General features: G+C 40.7%; 2 protein-coding genes across 4 annotated transcripts in view; one reads left to right on the top strand and one right to left on the bottom strand.

The window, feature by feature from the left end:
• ddhd2 (DDHD domain containing 2) overlaps window positions 1-16,896 on the bottom strand; it is a 35,540-nt gene extending 18,644 nt beyond the window's left edge. For all 3 annotated transcript variants that reach the window (XM_061906421.1, XM_061906423.1, XM_061906422.1), the window contains exons 1-6: window positions 16,733-16,896; window positions 16,217-16,358; window positions 6,735-6,927; window positions 2,131-2,321; window positions 1,957-2,046; window positions 852-972 (exon numbers count right to left, since the gene is read on the bottom strand). In XM_061906421.1, coding sequence (XP_061762405.1) covers window positions 852-972; window positions 1,957-2,046; window positions 2,131-2,321; window positions 6,735-6,927; window positions 16,217-16,336 — 715 coding nt within the window. In that variant the 5' untranslated portion in view covers window positions 16,337-16,358; window positions 16,733-16,896. The remainder of the gene's footprint in view (window positions 1-851; window positions 973-1,956; window positions 2,047-2,130; window positions 2,322-6,734; window positions 6,928-16,216; window positions 16,359-16,732) is intronic.
• Window positions 16,897-17,069: 173 nt separating this feature from the next.
• si:ch211-166a6.5 (clustered mitochondria protein homolog) overlaps window positions 17,070-17,576 on the top strand; it is a 33,967-nt gene continuing 33,460 nt past the window's right edge. The window contains exon 1 of the mRNA XM_061906417.1: window positions 17,070-17,222. The gene's annotated coding sequence lies outside the window, so the exon portion shown is untranslated. The remainder of the gene's footprint in view (window positions 17,223-17,576) is intronic.

The following is a 17,576-nucleotide window of genomic DNA, read 5'->3' as shown; positions in this document are numbered from 1 at the left end:
TTTCACAGTTGCACTGCATGATTTGTTTTGTTAAAAAGTTACTGAATCGATTTCAACTCAGTCGTTTTGGATTTTATCATTTTATAAAACAACTGAGATTGTATCTGAATAATATCAGGAACCACAAATATCAAATTGAATCTTGGTTACAACGAATCGTTAAAACCCTAGTTCTTATTCATTAAAGCATGAATTACAATGGATATAAAACATTTTTCCTCAATTTGTATGCATCAGTATCTACAAGTGCTGTAAAATGATTAAAATATTTACTAGGGATTAATCTAATTTTTTCCATAGCTAACTTGTAATTAATCGCAAAATATACAGGTTTTTTTTTTTCAATTTGATAAATTTACCTTATTAAAAAAATGTAAACCAAACTAAAGCTAGCCATTTCTTAAATTTTTGCAAATGTTTGTAAGGCATCCTTTTTTTAACAGCTCAACACAAAATTGGCACAAAATGTTGTGTCTTTGTGCGTGCCAATAACCATAAAACATTGTGTACAAAATAAAACATACCTGCTGACGTGGGACATGTTTTGCTTTATTGTGGAGACAAACAAGCTAGCCCTACCAAATAACAAACTACACGTTTGAAAACAAGCCGAAAAATTCCAACCCACAACTCACAAACTTTGCACATTATTACCTCGTTAACTTCGACAGCCTTAGTAACTACCTAATAAATTCCCACAAAAATTGTGTAAATGTGACATTAAATTATAGTGGCTCTCTGAGGGTCTAAACTCTTGTAATCTTTGTATGGACTTGATCTCATTAGGGCGTACATGTCTACCTTATAAAATGGTCAGTGTGTGAATAACCCACTACAGCCAAAGCGCCTACCATCTGGTATTTCCACAGCAATGTTGTCAACTCCTCGCTTGACTGTTCTAGGACGAGTATGCTCCGATGGCGAGGAGACCCAGTCTTCCTGCATGCCTATTGGCTGATAGTGCATTATCAACTGAGAAAGGATAAGAAGAAAAGTGGGAAAACATTATAAAACAAATACTGTCATGTAAAATGTTGCATATAATGTATTTATTTATGGGAATACTTTAAGGCAGTGGTTCTCAAGGGGGAGTTTTCAAGCCCCACCTGCCCCCATCGCCCCAACAGAACGCTAATGCCAAGCATAACATTTTCAAATTTATTGAACATCAAGTAACATTCAAGTTGTATACATTCAAACTCAATAACATAAAATAACATCAAGTTCAATAATACATAAAATAACTGTGCAGTTGTGGTATAACTTGCATCAAGTTCAACAATAAATAAAATAACTACTCTGCCAGTTTTCTTTGAAAGAAATCAAGTGGCTTATTGACGTGATTGGGGTGTGTGGTCTCGAGGTGTCTCTTTAATTTGTTGGGTCTCAGGCTGTCTGCTGCTAGCGGTTTTAGACACAGAACACACAGGGGTCTCTCCTCTGCCCCCACCGCCGTTGCCGTGAATCCAAGAGCAAGATACCCTTCATCATATTTTATTTTCGGTTGGCTTTGTGGTTGATTAAGACAGTCAGAGTTTTGTTCCTGTGCAGGCGCTGGCTCTGGTTCAACGACCTTTGAGGTGCGAGTCACAAATTTATCCATTTTGTGTAATTGTGGTCCACACATTAGCCTGCTACCCATCCTCGTGAAAGATTGTTCCACTTAGCCCCACCCCCATTAGTTACTGTTGCTATGTCTGTCAAACTTTCGCTCCTACCAAGAAATTTAAAGCCTAGAGGAAAAATAAGTAATTTACATTTATTTATATAGCGGATTTCACAGACAGAATCACAAAGTGATTTACAGTGTGTATAGAAAATGAAAGCATAGTAAAAAAAAAAAGGCTTAAGTGAAATTTCCTCCCGTTCCTCGCGCCCCACCTGTCATCTCTCTATTCCCCACCAGTGGGGCCCGCCCCACACTTTGAGAAACGCTGCTTTAAGGGAAGGGTTTACCTTGGGATTGTGTAAAATGACAGTCTCTCCTGTGGCGAAATCCAGCCTTCTTTTCCACTCATCTAAAGTAACCGAAATCATATAGGCTTCCTGACAAAGAGGAAAAGAAATTGCCATTAAGTAAAACTGAAGGAATAGGCAACGTTTGAAAGTACTACTTTGGTGTCGGACTACCTCAAGGCTATTGCTGAAATCTTCAGGATATGGCATGAACCTGATGTCTTTATCTCCCTTGTAGAACCAGGTGCATCGGCGGACATCAGTGGGAGCTTGTTCCCAGTATACAGCATAGCGCTTCCTCTCCTTGACGTGTACGTCATAGCGCTCCCCTTCAACAGCCACCACCACCTCACACTGATCGCCTCCTGGCACACAAGTAAATGCATTACCATACGTCATACTCATTTATAAGATCTACACAGAGTCTTATTCATGATTGCTCATTTTTACATTTATTCTTACAGTGGGGTGGTGCAAAATATACACATAACTAGTGTGGTATAAAAATAAAAAGTATGACCACCATCCCACCCCGCTGGCATCACTCTTAAGGCTGTGTTTGACAAATATAGCTATGGCATCACACAGGCAGACATATTTAAGCATATTTTAACCAGATAAGAACCTATTAGGATCAAGATCTCTTTCACAACGGTGACCTGGCTAAGAGGTCAGCAGGACATATCACAGAAACACATTTTAAAATGCAATAAAATGGCAGCCGTAAGACAACAGTTAAAAATTTACACTTTTTAAAAACACAGGCTCTGCACAATCTTCTCTAGCGGTCTATTCCTCAGAATAGAACGGAAGGCTTCGAGGGGAGGAAGTTCAGGACATTTCAGTTTAGTGTGTAGAATATCCCAAGCCATAGAGGCAAAGAGGCTGTTTTCTGACTAAAAAATGTAGCTACAATTTTGGATGCTCCTGTTAAAAAATGCCAAAATATCAAATCATAAGGTTTATATATTTGGTCTTGAGCTTGCACGCAGTTTTCGATACAGGTTTGGACCGAGCTGCCTGAAGGTACAGGTGTCATTCTTTCTCGTCCCTTCTACCCTTCTATCAGCTCTGGTGTCTACAAAGTGAATAATTCTGTGTTAATTTGTCCACAACATTGTACACGGAACTCTTTTGTCAAAATGGGCCACTACGATGTTGGAATAGCCATTAAACTCAGACGAGAAAAAAGTGGCATTATAACATTTCTACTTACCGTAGTTTGTGAAAATATAAGATAAGGTTGGACAAAGTATTATTTTCCTCTAATATTCCGATGTGCATAATAACGTGTGACATGTGGTGACACCTGCGGATGAAAGTGTCACCAGAAGGTGGCGTTTTTACTGTAATGCTGTTTTGTTATTGTCAATAGTGATGTGTGTTTTCTTGTCTTCTTTTTTTACTGTTGTTAAGCACGCTTTGTTGCCAGTTGTCTGTGCATGAAAAGTACTACATGAATGATTGATATATAAATGCAGCTTTTTAAAGGCAGCTTTTTATTGATCAGAGCGTGGGCAGGTGTACCTAATTTTAGTCACTTGTGAATGTATATACGGCTATATGAAGTTTATTTTCGACCGTGTCTGAAAAACTAAAAATTTGCGGCTATGTTCGTCTTCAAGATGATTCAACAATGTACGTTTTGAAAAGATAAATTCTGATACTTTTGGAAGGGGGTGGCATGAAAGGAAATTAACACCCCTACACAAGAACCGTTTGCAGACAGACTCAGAGAGAGGGTTATAAATGTGACTATGGAGCAAAAATCGAGCTAAATATACATCAAAGCATATCCAATACATACAGTGGGGCAAAAAAGTATTTAGTCAGCCACCGATTGTGCAAGTTCTCACACTTAAAATGATGACATCATAGGTACACTTCAACTGTGAGAGACAGAATGTGAAAAAAAAATCCAGGAATTCACATTGTAGGAATTTTAAATAATTTATTTGTAAATTATGGTGGAAAATAAGTATTTGGTCAATCATTCAAAGCTCTCACTTATGGAAGGAGGTTTTGGCTCAAAATCTCACGATACATGGCCCCATTCATTCTTTCCTTAACATGGATCAATCGTCCTGTCCCCTTAGCAGAAAAACAGCCCCAAAGCATGATGTTTCCACCCCCATGCTTCACAGTAGGTTTGGTGTTCTTGGGATACAACTCAGTATTCTTCTTCCTCCAAACACGACGAGTTGAGTTTATACTAAAAAGTTTTATTTTGGTTTCATCTGACCACATGACATTCTCCCATGTGCTCTCTGGCAAACTTCAGACGGGCCTGGACATGCACTGGCTTAAGCAGGGGGACACGTCTGGCACTCCAGGATTTGATTCCCTGTCGGCGTAGTGTGTTACTGAAGGTAACCTTTGTTACTTTGGTCCCAGCTCTCTGCAGGTCATTCACCAGGTCCCCCCGTGTGGTTCTGGGATTTTTGCTCACCGTTCTTATGATCATTTTGGCCCCACGGGATGAGATCTTGCATGGAGCCCCAGATCGAGGGAGATTATCAGTGGTCTTGTATGTCGTCCTTTTTCTGATAATTGCTCTCACAATTGATTTTTTCACACAGAGCGGCTTGCCTATTGTAGATACACTCTTCCCAGTCTGGTGCAGGTCTACAATTATTTTCCTGGTGTCCTTCGACAGCTCTTTGGTCTTGGCCATAGTGGAGTTTGGAGTCTGAGTGTTTGAGGCTGTGGACAGGTGTCTTTTATACAGATAACGAGTTAAAACAGGTTCCATTAATACAGGTAACGAGTGGAGGACAGAAGAGCTTCTTAAAGAAGAAGTTACAGGTCTGTGAGAGCCAGAGATCTTCCTTGTTTGAAGTGACCAAATACTTATTTTCCACCATAATTTACAAATAAATTCTTAAAAATTCCTACAATGTGAATTCCTGGATTTTTTTTTCACATTCTGTCTCTCACATTTGAAGTGTACCTATGATGAAAATTACAGACCTCTGTCATCATTTTGAGTGGGAGAACTTGCACAATCGGTGGCTGACTAAATACTTTTTTTTCCCCACTGTAGTTTGCATGTTTTCCCCGGCTGCGTGGGTTCCCTCCGGGTACTCTGGCTTCCTCCCACCTCCAAAGACATGCACCTGGGTATAGGTTGATTGGCAACACCAAATTGGCCTTAGTGTGTGAATGTGAGTGTAAATTTAGTCCGTCTATCTGTGTTGGCCATGAGATGAGGTGATGACTTGTCTAGTGTGTCCCCCGCCGTCCGCCTGTGTGCAGCTGGGATAGGCTCCAGCACCCCCCGCGACCTTGCAATTGACAAGTGGCAGGAAATGGATGGATGGATGGATTATCTATACCACAAGAAAATGTGTTAAATATAGATTATATTTATTAGGGGTGTAACGGTAGACAAATATTTCGGTTCGGTACATACCTCGGTGTAGAGGTCACGGTTCGGTTCATTTTCGGTACAGTAAGAAAACAAACAAATATAATTTTTGGGGTTATTTATGTACCAAATTTGTAAACAAGGGCTTTATCCTTTTAACATTGTGAACACTATAATAATTCTGCCCACGTTAATCCACATTAAACTGCCTCAAGTTGTTTCTTCGATTAAATAAAATGACAAAACCTTTCTTCTACATATAAAAAGTGCAACATTAAATAGTTTCAAGTCAACTCATCATGCTTGATTTATTACAGCATTTGGGAAGCCTGTAGTTGACTTTTATTATGTAAATGTTATATTTTTGTCAGCATGTGATAGCAGGCACCCTGCCATTCAAAACTAGGCTGCTACATTACTAATGACTCATGTAACTATTGCTGAAAAATAGTACTATTGCAATAGGAGAGACTATTCATCCCTGAAATCTATGGAGTTCATGTTAGTTCATGTGAAATAACAGACAGACAGGGCTTTTCTGCCCCTAACACACGCACGCACACACACACTCACGCACACACAGCAAAATGAGCCAACGTAACGCTGAAAGCTAATTAGCCTTCAAATCACCTCAAGCCAGTACTGTAAGCAAGCTGAACTGCAGGTTAAGTTTCTAGAAGGTCAACGGGCTCATAGTGATGTTTGTAATAGTTGTGACTGGAAAGTGTTTTTTATAATTTGGGGAGAGTACGATGTCCGCTGCTAAACACATCTCTGCTCGACAATGAAGCATTTACAACATGCGTTCTGAATACGCACTGCTGATTGGCTGTTACATCGCTCTGAATACGCACTGCTGATTGGCTTTGTATGTAACTGATCAGATAGTTGTGTGTGCGGGACAATGCTGGGTGCTCACTGCTCAGACAGAGGCAGAAAGCAGAGCAGCTTGTTAAGACTTTAGAATACAAACTCGTTCAATACACCCTCGTACCGAACCGAAACCCCCCTACCGAAACGGTTCAATACAAATACATCTACCGTTACACCCCTAATATTTATCAAAGGTCCCATTTATAAAATGTTGTATGATGATGAAAGTTAATTACTTCTGCTTTTGTAAAAATTACTTAAAATGTTCTTTAAAAAAATTAACTATAAAGGTTCCAGCAGATTGTGGGTGACTATTAGTTTGCAATTTCCAATAAAACATATGAAAAAGGAATGATCAAATGTTTCAATATTAAATCTAAACATGTTAGTCTGTCAGATACCATGTCATCAATTCCCCCGGTTGTGTTATGACACCATCTTCCCAGGCGTTTACAGTGAACTCATGCATACAGGCTTTTGCAGGCCTGCCTGCTTCAAACATATTTTAGTTATTTATGCAGAGTTTGTGCATGTTTACCTGTATTGTAGGCGTTCTCCAATTTGTCAGAGTCTTCTCTGCTAAAAGGGGACCAGTAGGTGTTGTCATCGGTGCGTCTGCAGAAGAACCAGTGAGGCTGCACCACTTGGTAAGGTGGGGCGACAGGCGCTATGTCAAGCATTTCAAAGGGCGAAATCAAATCAGCAGAGGCTTCATCCAAGGTAGGCGACACCTGGAGGAAAGTGACAAAAGAGTCAGAGGTTTAAAAAAAAAAACAAATCATATAAAAAAATGTGTCTACTGTATTACACTGTGATAATCAAATAAGTCTGTGCTAGATCTGTTTAGGTCCATTAAGCTCCTAATCAATAGAAACCCAAGATTATGTGACAAAGTAAAGAAAAGCAAAAAAGGAAGTGTTCAGGCCTCTACTCCACTCGACCAGGCCGACAATGCTCTGTTCTATTCTGCTCTCCTCTAATCCTGCTTCCCCTGCTTTGTATAGCTTGTAAACAGCCTTGTTTCCTTGAATTTTAAACATGTGGGTGCCTGTCACTGCTCGACACAACAGCTGCACTAAACGATTGCCAAGTCAGGAAACTAGTCAGGAGACTGTTAACATTTACATAGGATTCATGGTTTTGGACATGTCTTGACTAAAAAAACATTAAAAGGTACAGTTGCTGAGCTTTGAAGTAGACACAGTAGTGTGGACACTGTGCCGGTCCCTAAATGTTAACAGTGTGTGAAACCATTAGGAGAAACAGTGTGTGACTTCCATGTATAGCTTAGCTATTTCTTTGCCAAGAAACAAAGGCTGTGTCTTCATTTTGCCACACTGTCGCTCAGTGGGTAAAGAATGCTGGGAGCTATTTTTGTCCATTGGAAGAGGAGCACCAACTCTCACACTAAATAAGAGTTACTGAGCACTGAGCTTGATGGGGACTTGAGCAGTGTGAACTGTGACAATGCTGAGTCAGATTATTTAAGAGCTGCTTGGAACTGCTTTTAAGTTGTGCTAGGTATCAGGATTTGTTGCAAAGAAAAACATTGTTACTTTTATCAAATGTTAAGGACTAGGTTAAGCATTACTCGATGGTCTAGACTAGAGTGCAGTATTTATTTCATATAACAAACCAGATATGTACTGAAATATTGGCTATGGACCATTATTGTCAATTTCGGACCTCTTTACTGATGATTGTTTAATTTTAAAACCACTGGATTCTTTGGCTTATGTTGATTTAAACCAGTGATAATTTTAATTGTCGTCATTGAAAATATTTGGCGGAAAATACGACTGGGACCCGCTGACAGCTATCTGCAAAATGTGCAAAGTGAAAATATCAAGTGAGCAGTGGCAGCTGACGGTTTTTCATGGAGGAACAGCACTGGCTGGGGCTGCTGCTCATCAGGAATAATGCAGAGCGACAGAAGCAATGAGTTTCCCAAATACTAGTACAGTCCCCAATAATACCAGAAAAAAATGTGAGATATGTAACTATTCAATTTTAATAAATAAAAAGTCAAAGAGAAAAGTCTGAAAAGTGTCCAGATGAACTCAGGCCAAATAGAATAGAAAGTACTTTATTGATCCCTGGGGGAAATTCAGCACCACAGTTCGCTCACAATAGACAATATTAAATAATAATATATAACATATATTATATATATATATATATATATATATATATATATATATATATATATATATATATATAATATATGAATAGTATAACTATATTCTACATATATTCTACATTTAAGTGCAGTCAAGAAACATGCATTATACAGTCTGATGGCTCTCGATATGAAGGACCTCCTGTGTCGTTCCGTGTTGCATTTAGGGAGTCTGAGCCTTCCACTGAAGGTGCTCATTCTGTAGTGGGTGGGAGGTGTTGTCCATAATGGCTAGGAGTTTTTCTAGACTTCTCCTCTCTGACACCACCGCCAGAGAGTCCAGCTCCACTCCTACCACGTTACTGGCCTTCTCTACCAACTTGTCCAGTCTGTTTGTGTCCCTCACTCTTAGCCCGCTACCCCAGCAAGCCACGGCGTACAAGAAGGCGCCCACCACCACCGACTCGTAGAACATCTGCAACATCTTTGTACAGACGTTGAAGGATCCTAGCCTCCTGAGGAAGTAGAGGCGGCTCTGTCCCTTCTTATAGAGGGCCTCAGCGTGTTATGACCCATTCAGCTTGTTGTCCATCTGTACACCGAGTTATTTATAATCCTCTGCCATGTCCACATCCACCGCCTTGATGGAAACAGGGGTCGCTGAAGTACTCCTCCTCCTTCCCAGATCCACAACCAGCTCCTTGGTCTTTGTCACATTAAGCTGGAGGTGTTCTTTCCACACCATGTGACAAAGTCCTCTACCAGTGTCCTGTATTCCTCGTCATCACCATCCTCAATACACCCCACTATCGCAGAGTCATCAGAAAACTTCTGAAGGTGGCAAGACCCTGTTTAATGTGGAAATCGGTGGTGTAAATGGTGAAGACGAAGGGGGAGAGGACTGTGGCCTTCGGGGCCCCGGTGTTGCTGACCAGCCTGTCAGACACACAGTCCTGCAGTCGCACGTACTGTATTGTGGTCTGTCAGTCAGGTAATCTACAACCCAGGACACCAAGGGGGCCTCCACCTGTATCCTCTCCAACTTCACACCCAGTAGCCCAGGCCGTATGGTATCGAAAGCACTGGAGAAGTCAAAAAACATGACTCTCACACTGCTCGCAGGCTTGTCCGCACGGGTGTGGGCTCAGTTCAGCAGGTAGATGACAGCGACCTCCACTCCCAGTCGGGGCCGGTAGGCGCATTGGAGTGGGTCCAGGTGGGGCTTGACTGTAGGGTGGAGTTGTTCCAGGACCAACCTCTCCATGGTCTTCATGATATGGTTAGGTTAGAGCCACCGGCCTGTAGTCCTTCGACGTGCTGGGGCGCGTGCACTTGGGGATGAGGACCACGCATGAGGTTTTCCACAGTGTGGGGACTTTCTGCAGCCTAAGGCTCATGTTGAAGATGTGCTGTAGCACACCACACAGCTGTGGGGTGCAGGCTTTGAGCACCCTGGGGTTCACATCGTCAGGACCCGCGGCCTTGTCTGTGTGTAATTTATTTAGCTGTGCATTCACCTGTTCTGCAGACAGACGCACTGGGGGGGTCTCAGGTGGTTAGGGAACGGCGGGGTCATCCTTCTGAGAGTGAGGTGTTAGGTGGGGGGGGGTAGTCATTGGAATTGCGGGGCTGTGAGGAGGGGAGGGGGGATGGATGGGTTCGCTGAAGTTGTAAAGGGGCCGGCTGGCATGTTTTTTTGGGGGGGGTGGGGGGGGGGGGGGGGGAGCTTGTCGGAGCCACTGTGTCAAACCTGTTAAAAAGTACTGGTTTAGCTCATTGGCCCTCTCTTTGTCTTGGTTCACCTCCCTACTCCCTGACGGTTTGAGGCCGATGATGGTCTGCATACCTCTCCAAACCGCCTTCATGTTGTTGTCCTTCAGCTTCCCTTCCAGCTTCCTCCTGTAGTTCTCCTTGGCCTCATTTAATTTGGTCTTCAGCAGCACCTGAACTCTTTTCACCGCCCTATTGCCAGCATTGAATGCCCTCTTCTTCTCATTCAGTATGGCTTTGATGTTTTTGGTCACCCACTGCTTGTTGTTTGGGTAGCAGGTGACAGTCTTTAATGGGACATTTGAGTCAACACAGAAGTTGATGTAGTCTGTGATGCACTCTGTGAGCCTGCCAATGTTCTCACCATGAGGCTCAAAGAGCACCCGCCAGTAAGTTTCCTCAAAACAGCCTTGTAGTGTATCTTGGACCCCGTCTGACCACCTTCTCACAGTTGTTTTGGTCACAGGTAGTCTTTTGACCAGAATGAAACATAAAACTACCAAAAACACCAAATGAATGAAACATAAAATATTTCACTGATTTACTCATTTTGCTGTCAATCAATAAGGGATTCTGATTCAGACAGATCTCCCAATTATCATGTGGAAGCGAGCCAAGGCAAAATCACTTTCCATAGACTCCCAGGGACGCTGTGTGTCCGAGAAGAAAGTTGATGAAAGTGAACATTAGTTAAACCCATTCTGACACATCTTTAGTCAATGAAATGAACACAACAGTAGGCTACATTTTTTACCACTTAACTTTTTGACATTTTAGGGGAAGCATAGCTTGCCTTGCAGTCTTAAAGCAATTGTCACTGCAAAAGGATGGATCTTGTACAAAGATGTACAGGTTTAATCACCAGAAATCCAAACATCCGGATCACCATTCTGATTATGTGAACAACACCGCACAGAAAAGGAAAGTTCTGAAAGGCCCGCATATTTTTTTTTTTATTCGACACTGTTGTAATACTAGGGGTAAATAAACATTTTATTATTGTTTTATTCTTTGACGGCTCATATATATATGCATATATATAATATGATGTATTAACCTGTTGACATACATATATATATATATATATCCATATATATATATATATATATATATATATATACATACATATACATATATATATATACATATACATATATACATATATATATATATACACATATATACATATACATATATATACACATATATATATATACATATACATATATACATATATATATATATATATATATATACACATATATACATATATATATATATATACACATATATACATATATATATATATATATATATATATACATATATACATATATATATATATATATATATATATGTATATATATACATATATATATACATATATACATATATATATATATATATATATATATATATATATATATAGTTGTTTTTTTATTGTATTTTGACTTTAACTTGGTACATCCAACGGTCCACATTGTGGACTCTGGTGGGTTGGGCTGGATCCAGGCAATGAGCTGTAGTTTGGGAACCCTTGGTATATAATATTTTGTGTAATTGCAATGCCTTAGTTTTACTGAACTTAGCACACAGTCACATGCAATGATAATCCATCCATCCATTTTCTACCGCTTATTCCCTTTCGGGGTCACGGGGGGCGCTGGCGCCTAATAATTGGCATAATGTTTTTTTTTTTTTCTCACTTTGTTTTATTCATTCTTGGATTGGCCCAAAGAAATCTGCTTTAATTAATCCCTCATTTAAATCCGGCACTCAGACCTCAAAGGAGTGTGCGAAAAAACTATGAAACTCATCTCTTATTTCAAAAAGCTGAACAGTTCCAAAATTACTTCCACCAGTAAAGTGATTTATTTCTTTTTGTTGCAAATTTGATGACTAGTCCAAAATCTGTGAAAAGCACATATTAGTGCTGTGCTGCTGCTTATGTGTATGTAGTGACCCTGTATCAGCCTGTCGCTTGAAAGTTGAAGCATGGGTTTTGTACTTGTCTGACACGCTTCCTGCTTAGCTAGTAAAGACATGGAGTTCCTGATGCAATGTTGTGAATGGTTTCAACAAAATGCAGAGTTCACAGTAGTAAACTTCAGAAAAAGCATCCAATAAAGCATTTAAATGGCAAGCAAGATGTTAAGGATGTTTTAGAGGGCTTAAGATATACAGTAACACAGGGGATTCCCAATAGCCACATCTGGCTATCATTTTGTTGTTATCTTTAAAATGAAACCAAAAAAAATACATTTGTGCTCTTGTCTCTCACAATAATTGTGAATGATTGGCAAAATTAAAGAAAAAAGGGCAGTTCCCCTTTAATGTTCTGAAGACATTTTTGGGTGAGTAACAAAGCAAAAACAATCTCAGGTAGTACACAATCTTTGGTCACACGATCTAAAACTTGCTATTCTTGCTTCAAGCACATTCATTCGATAAAAAAGTTAAGTAGAGGTTAAGTGGACTTTTGTAACTTGCTTTGTTTCACACCTTCACACTGCCTAGGGCTTGACTTGGTGTCCGCAGATTGACGGTTGAGCATACTTGACAAACAAGTCCAAAGACTGAGCTGTTAGCAACCTACTGTCGCATCAGCTGGCATCCTTTAGACACGTTAATATTGAAATTGTTTAATAGATGTTATTCAGTTACACGCTGTCAGGGGAGGCAAGTGAGGCAGTGCCTCACCTTGCCACTGGGGGGGGGGGGGGGGGGGGTAAAAGGCTTAACCATGAGATGTTCAAAACAAAGTATTAAAACAAAATAAGTTTTAATATTTATCTTTTGGATCTATGTCTACTGTGTGATTTTGGTGTGGTTCCTGTATATTTTTATAATTTTCATGGTCAAAATCGCGGAAATTCCATGTTTCTTGATCAAAATAAGGCGGCACACGAGAAGTGAGGCAGACAAAGGTGGGGCCTCCACGGCTACACACAAAGTGTATTGAGTTTGTGCGTGCAAAGGGCCACATGCTTGTTGTCACGGGGGAAAGGCAGGCCATGAGGCAGCCAGTACCTCTGCCTCAAAGTAGGGGGTGATATATTGTCAACTTGCAGTTAAAAAGTTCATGAACCCTTAAGAAGTACAAGAAGAAAACAACAGACAAAAACTGTGGTGCTTTTTCGTCCTAAAAATGGAAGATTTGATTTCTAAAATAACGAATTTCTCAAGACTGGACTTTCAATCAAAGCAAGAAGTCAATAATACTGGGAGACCAACGCCAGAACTGCCAGATTTAGTTCAAAGGTGTGTGGTCCGAGGACAGAAAATAACGCGTTCATTTCAAAAAGATTCGTATACTCGAAAATAATGGCTTTTTGGCTGTGCAACAAAAAAAACATCTTTATTGCTTTCCCTGCTTTTTATTCTCAACAAAGCAACAAAGCTACTCCAACTCCCGCTGGTGTTAACTATACCTGAATCGACGGCGTCCGTGGAAAGGTTATTTTCTACATTGAAAAGAATCAAAACATACAGTTGGAATAGGACTGACCTTTTTTTCCCTGGCAAATATCTCAATTGACAAAGAGAGACTTTTAAAACTTAAAGAAAAAGAGAAAAAGGAGGACCTCTACAACAAAGTCATAGAGCTCTTCATCCAGAAGGAAAGGCGAATGGACTTAATTTACAAGTAAAGGTAAGATATACCGTCTAGTGCGGGGGTCCCCAAACTACAGCCCACAGACGGAATTTGGCCTGCCAGCGTCCAAAATTCGGCCCGCCGGAAGTCTGTAGTTTTTTTTAGTTACTATTATTTTAAGTCTGTTCTGTCTCATATATTTTCTACCACTTGTTACTCTCGGTGTCTCCTAGATGCTCAGGCAAATCATATTGTCTAAAAATGCATTTTCCCATCGATAACGTGTCATCAACAGCAAGTGCAAGGTCTTTCAGTCAATTAGTGCAGGAGGAATATCCATCCATCCATTTCCTACCGCTTATTCCCTTTGGGGTCGCGGGGGGCGCTGGTGCCTATCTCAGCTACAATCGGGCGGAATGCAGGGTACACCCTGGACAAGTCGCCACCTCATCCCAGGGCCATGAGAAAATTATATATATATATACTGTATATATATAAATAAAAAACGCCGGGCAAATTTTGTTTTAACCCAATGCGAGCCCCGAGTCAAAAAGTTTGGGGACCCCTGGTCTAGTGTCTGATCTACAGTGTTGTGTTAATTGTGTGCTCAGTGTGTTGTAATGTTTTATTCTAGCATCAAACTGTGTTTTTGTAATTTTGAGCCGGTGCCATTGAATCATACTGTATGTTTGTAAATCTGACTTGTGAGTAAGTACACTTTATTTATAAAGCGCTTTTCACAGATAAAATCACAAAGTGCTGTAAAAAACAAAGGTGAAGTAAAACAACAATTCAATTAAAACAACACGGGCAACATCATAAAAAGGATACAAATTGGATTAAAAATGATAGTTAACAGGTGCATTAAATAAAAGCTTTACTGAAATAGAAGTTGTGTTTCTTAAAAGTTTCTACACAGTCAAGATCACGGAGGGACTGATGCAAATTGTTTCAGAGTCTGGGAGCCTGGAATGCCAAGTCTCCATGGGCTTTAAAACTAGTTTTTGGGATCTTTAGAAGATCCTGGCCTGAAGACCGGAGGCTGCGCCCTGAGGACTAGGGGTATAGCAAATCAGTGATGTACTGAGGGGCCCCACCATGCAATGCACAGAATGCCAAAATGAGTGAGTGACTTAGCATCATACTCTGTTTGTAAATCTGACTAGTGGGTCAGTGCCTCCCCAACCTCAAACCTCACTGCACGTCCCTGTGGATCACTGTGCCTCCCCAACCTCAAACCTCACTGCAGGTCCGTGATGTACTTCCTGCGGCAGCTAAAGAAACTTTAGGGTGCTGACCGAGATGCTGGCGCAGTTCTACTCAGCCGTCATGGAGTCCATCCTCACCTCCTCCATCACCTTGTGGTTCCCCGGCGCCACAGTCCAGGACAAGCATCGACTGCAGCGCATCGTATGTGCTGCTGGGAAGGTTATTGGTTGCAAACTCCCATCCCTCCAGGACCAGGAGGCGTGTGGGTCCGATCACAGCTGACTCTTTTCACCCTGGACACAAACTATGCTCCCTTCTCCCATAAGGCTGGAGACTACGGTCCATTTAGACCAGTGGTTCTTAACCTTGTTGGAGGCACCGAACCCCACCAGTTTCCTATGCGGATTCACCGAACCCTTCTTTAGTGAAAAATAAAATGTTTTTTTTTTTCAAATTCATGACAAAGTTGTATGTTTTTGGTAACACTTTAGTATAGGGGAACATATTCTAAGTAACAAAGACTTAATTTAGAGTTATTTGGACACTAGGAGAACATATTCTAAGTAATAGAATATGTTAGTTAATTGGTTAGGGTTAGGGTCTGGGTTAGAGGGTTAAGGTTATAATAAGGCCATATAATAAGGTATTAATCAGTACTTAATGACTAGTTAAGAACCAATATGTTTCTAATTTGCATGTTAATAATTAATGGTGAATATGTTCACCATACTAAAGTGTTGCCATATTTTTTTTACTTGTGCACAAAATCAACCGTGCATGAACATCACCTTGTTCAAACAACAAAACTAAGACAGTGCATAAACTCACAACAAAGTACACACCTGCAAATCAGTCAGCTGTTTCCGTATCTGTAATATGCCAACAGGGAGAAGTTTGTATTTACACGAAGAGTCGGGTGTGTTTTGATCGCCGCCGAACCCCTGAGGTCGACTCACCGAATCCCTAGGGTTCGATCGAGCCCTGCTTAAGAACCACTGATCCAGACCCACGTACCTCCTGCTACTGAACAACTTTTTCCCCTCGGCCATCAGGCACATGAACAATAACAAGATCTGATAGCTCCGTTACAGCTCATGTTATTCTATTCTGTGTTATATGTGTTTTATGTTGCACGATTGCACGAAGTAGAATTCCCAGCTTGTGAACCCGTTCTCAAACAATGGCAATAAAAACTATTCTGATTCTGATTATTCATCACAGTGTGGACATCTTGACAGAAATAGCTTCCACTCATATCTACAACGTTTGGCCATACATGACACCTACAAAGAGTCATGGTAAAGGAATCACAAAGACATGCACTTACCGGGTCCGCACATGGGGTCTCGGCTGTCACATTCGTCCCGGGGTTCTTCAACAGGTCCTGGGCTTTGGCAGGTGGAGCAGTTGGAGACTTACCCCCGTGTTCGCCAGAAATAAAGGACATTAGCTCGACCTGCAGCTGGGATCTGAGGGGGATCGGATCAACACAAACACAGTGACTAACCTAAATGACTGCGAAAATGTTTGTTTACTTTCATAGCTGTCTCGATGCATCATCATGGTGCATTAAAAGACGCACACGATGATACGTCTCCAGTGTCACTCTGACCAAACAAAGCTGCCATTGTACTACACTTAAATATACAAATAATGATAGCATGTAACGAATAGCATTTTAAAAAGTATTAAAAAACCGAACGTGCAAACAATGTCCAAGGCGTTGAGACACAACATTCGTGTTATGCTAGCTCGGTTTCGAAAGCGACCCAGAACACGACTGATACACAGCTGTTACATCCATGTTGGTGTTTTAAATTAAAACAAATGAATTCAAACTCACCAAGAACATTCAAAACACTTTAATGTAGAGTCTTAGTAATTGTTTGTAAATGTTAAGCTCGCTAAGATAGCAATTAGCCAAGGACAGCGTCCTGTCAAACACTGCTACTTTAAGGTTATCGGAAATTCAACCGTTACACGTGACACGTTCGCGAACAACCACATAAATAACAAATCGAATCTGATTCATATCAAATAAATTGGGTTACTTGATAAAAATTACATTTGGTGTTGTTTATATTTGAATATTGACTATTTCCCACAAATCAAAAGTGCAAAATAAAGTAAAGGCTCATGCGAAATTGGCATTTACGAGAAGCACGTAAAAGCACCTGGCTGCCGCCCCCAAACATGACATAACGTCACGGGTGTGAAAGTTTTAGAAGAAAAAAAAAAGTTTATAGCTGTTTGATGATTGCGGCACTCATGTTGTTATGTAAGCCAGCGCAGTTATTTCACCCTTAAATCTAAAACCGTTTGGGGAGAATTGGGTAAGTTGAAGCTTCACGTGACCATATGTCTGTACATCCGGGTTCGCAGCGTACGTAGCAACAGTTTAGAACGGGGGTCGGCAACCCAAAATGTTGAAAGAGCCATATTGGACCATCCATCGATCCATGCTTTACCGCTTATTCCCTTTTGGGGTCGCAGGGGGTGCTGGCGCATATTTCAGCTACAATCGGGCGTAAGGCGGTGTACACCCTGGACAAGTCGCCACCTAATCGCAGCATATTGGACCAAAAATACAAAAACAAATCTGTCCGGAGCCGCAAAGAATTAAAAGCCATATTACATACAGATAGTGTCTCATGAAATATAAATTGAATTATAAGGACTTAAAGGAA

This window comes from Nerophis ophidion, linkage group LG07 (assembly GCF_033978795.1).
Source record: "Nerophis ophidion isolate RoL-2023_Sa linkage group LG07, RoL_Noph_v1.0, whole genome shotgun sequence".
NCBI classification, from domain to species: Eukaryota; Metazoa; Chordata; class Actinopteri; order Syngnathiformes; family Syngnathidae; genus Nerophis; species Nerophis ophidion.
The sequence above is the reverse complement of the archived record's forward strand: the minus strand, read 5'-3'. Positions and strand labels throughout refer to the sequence as shown.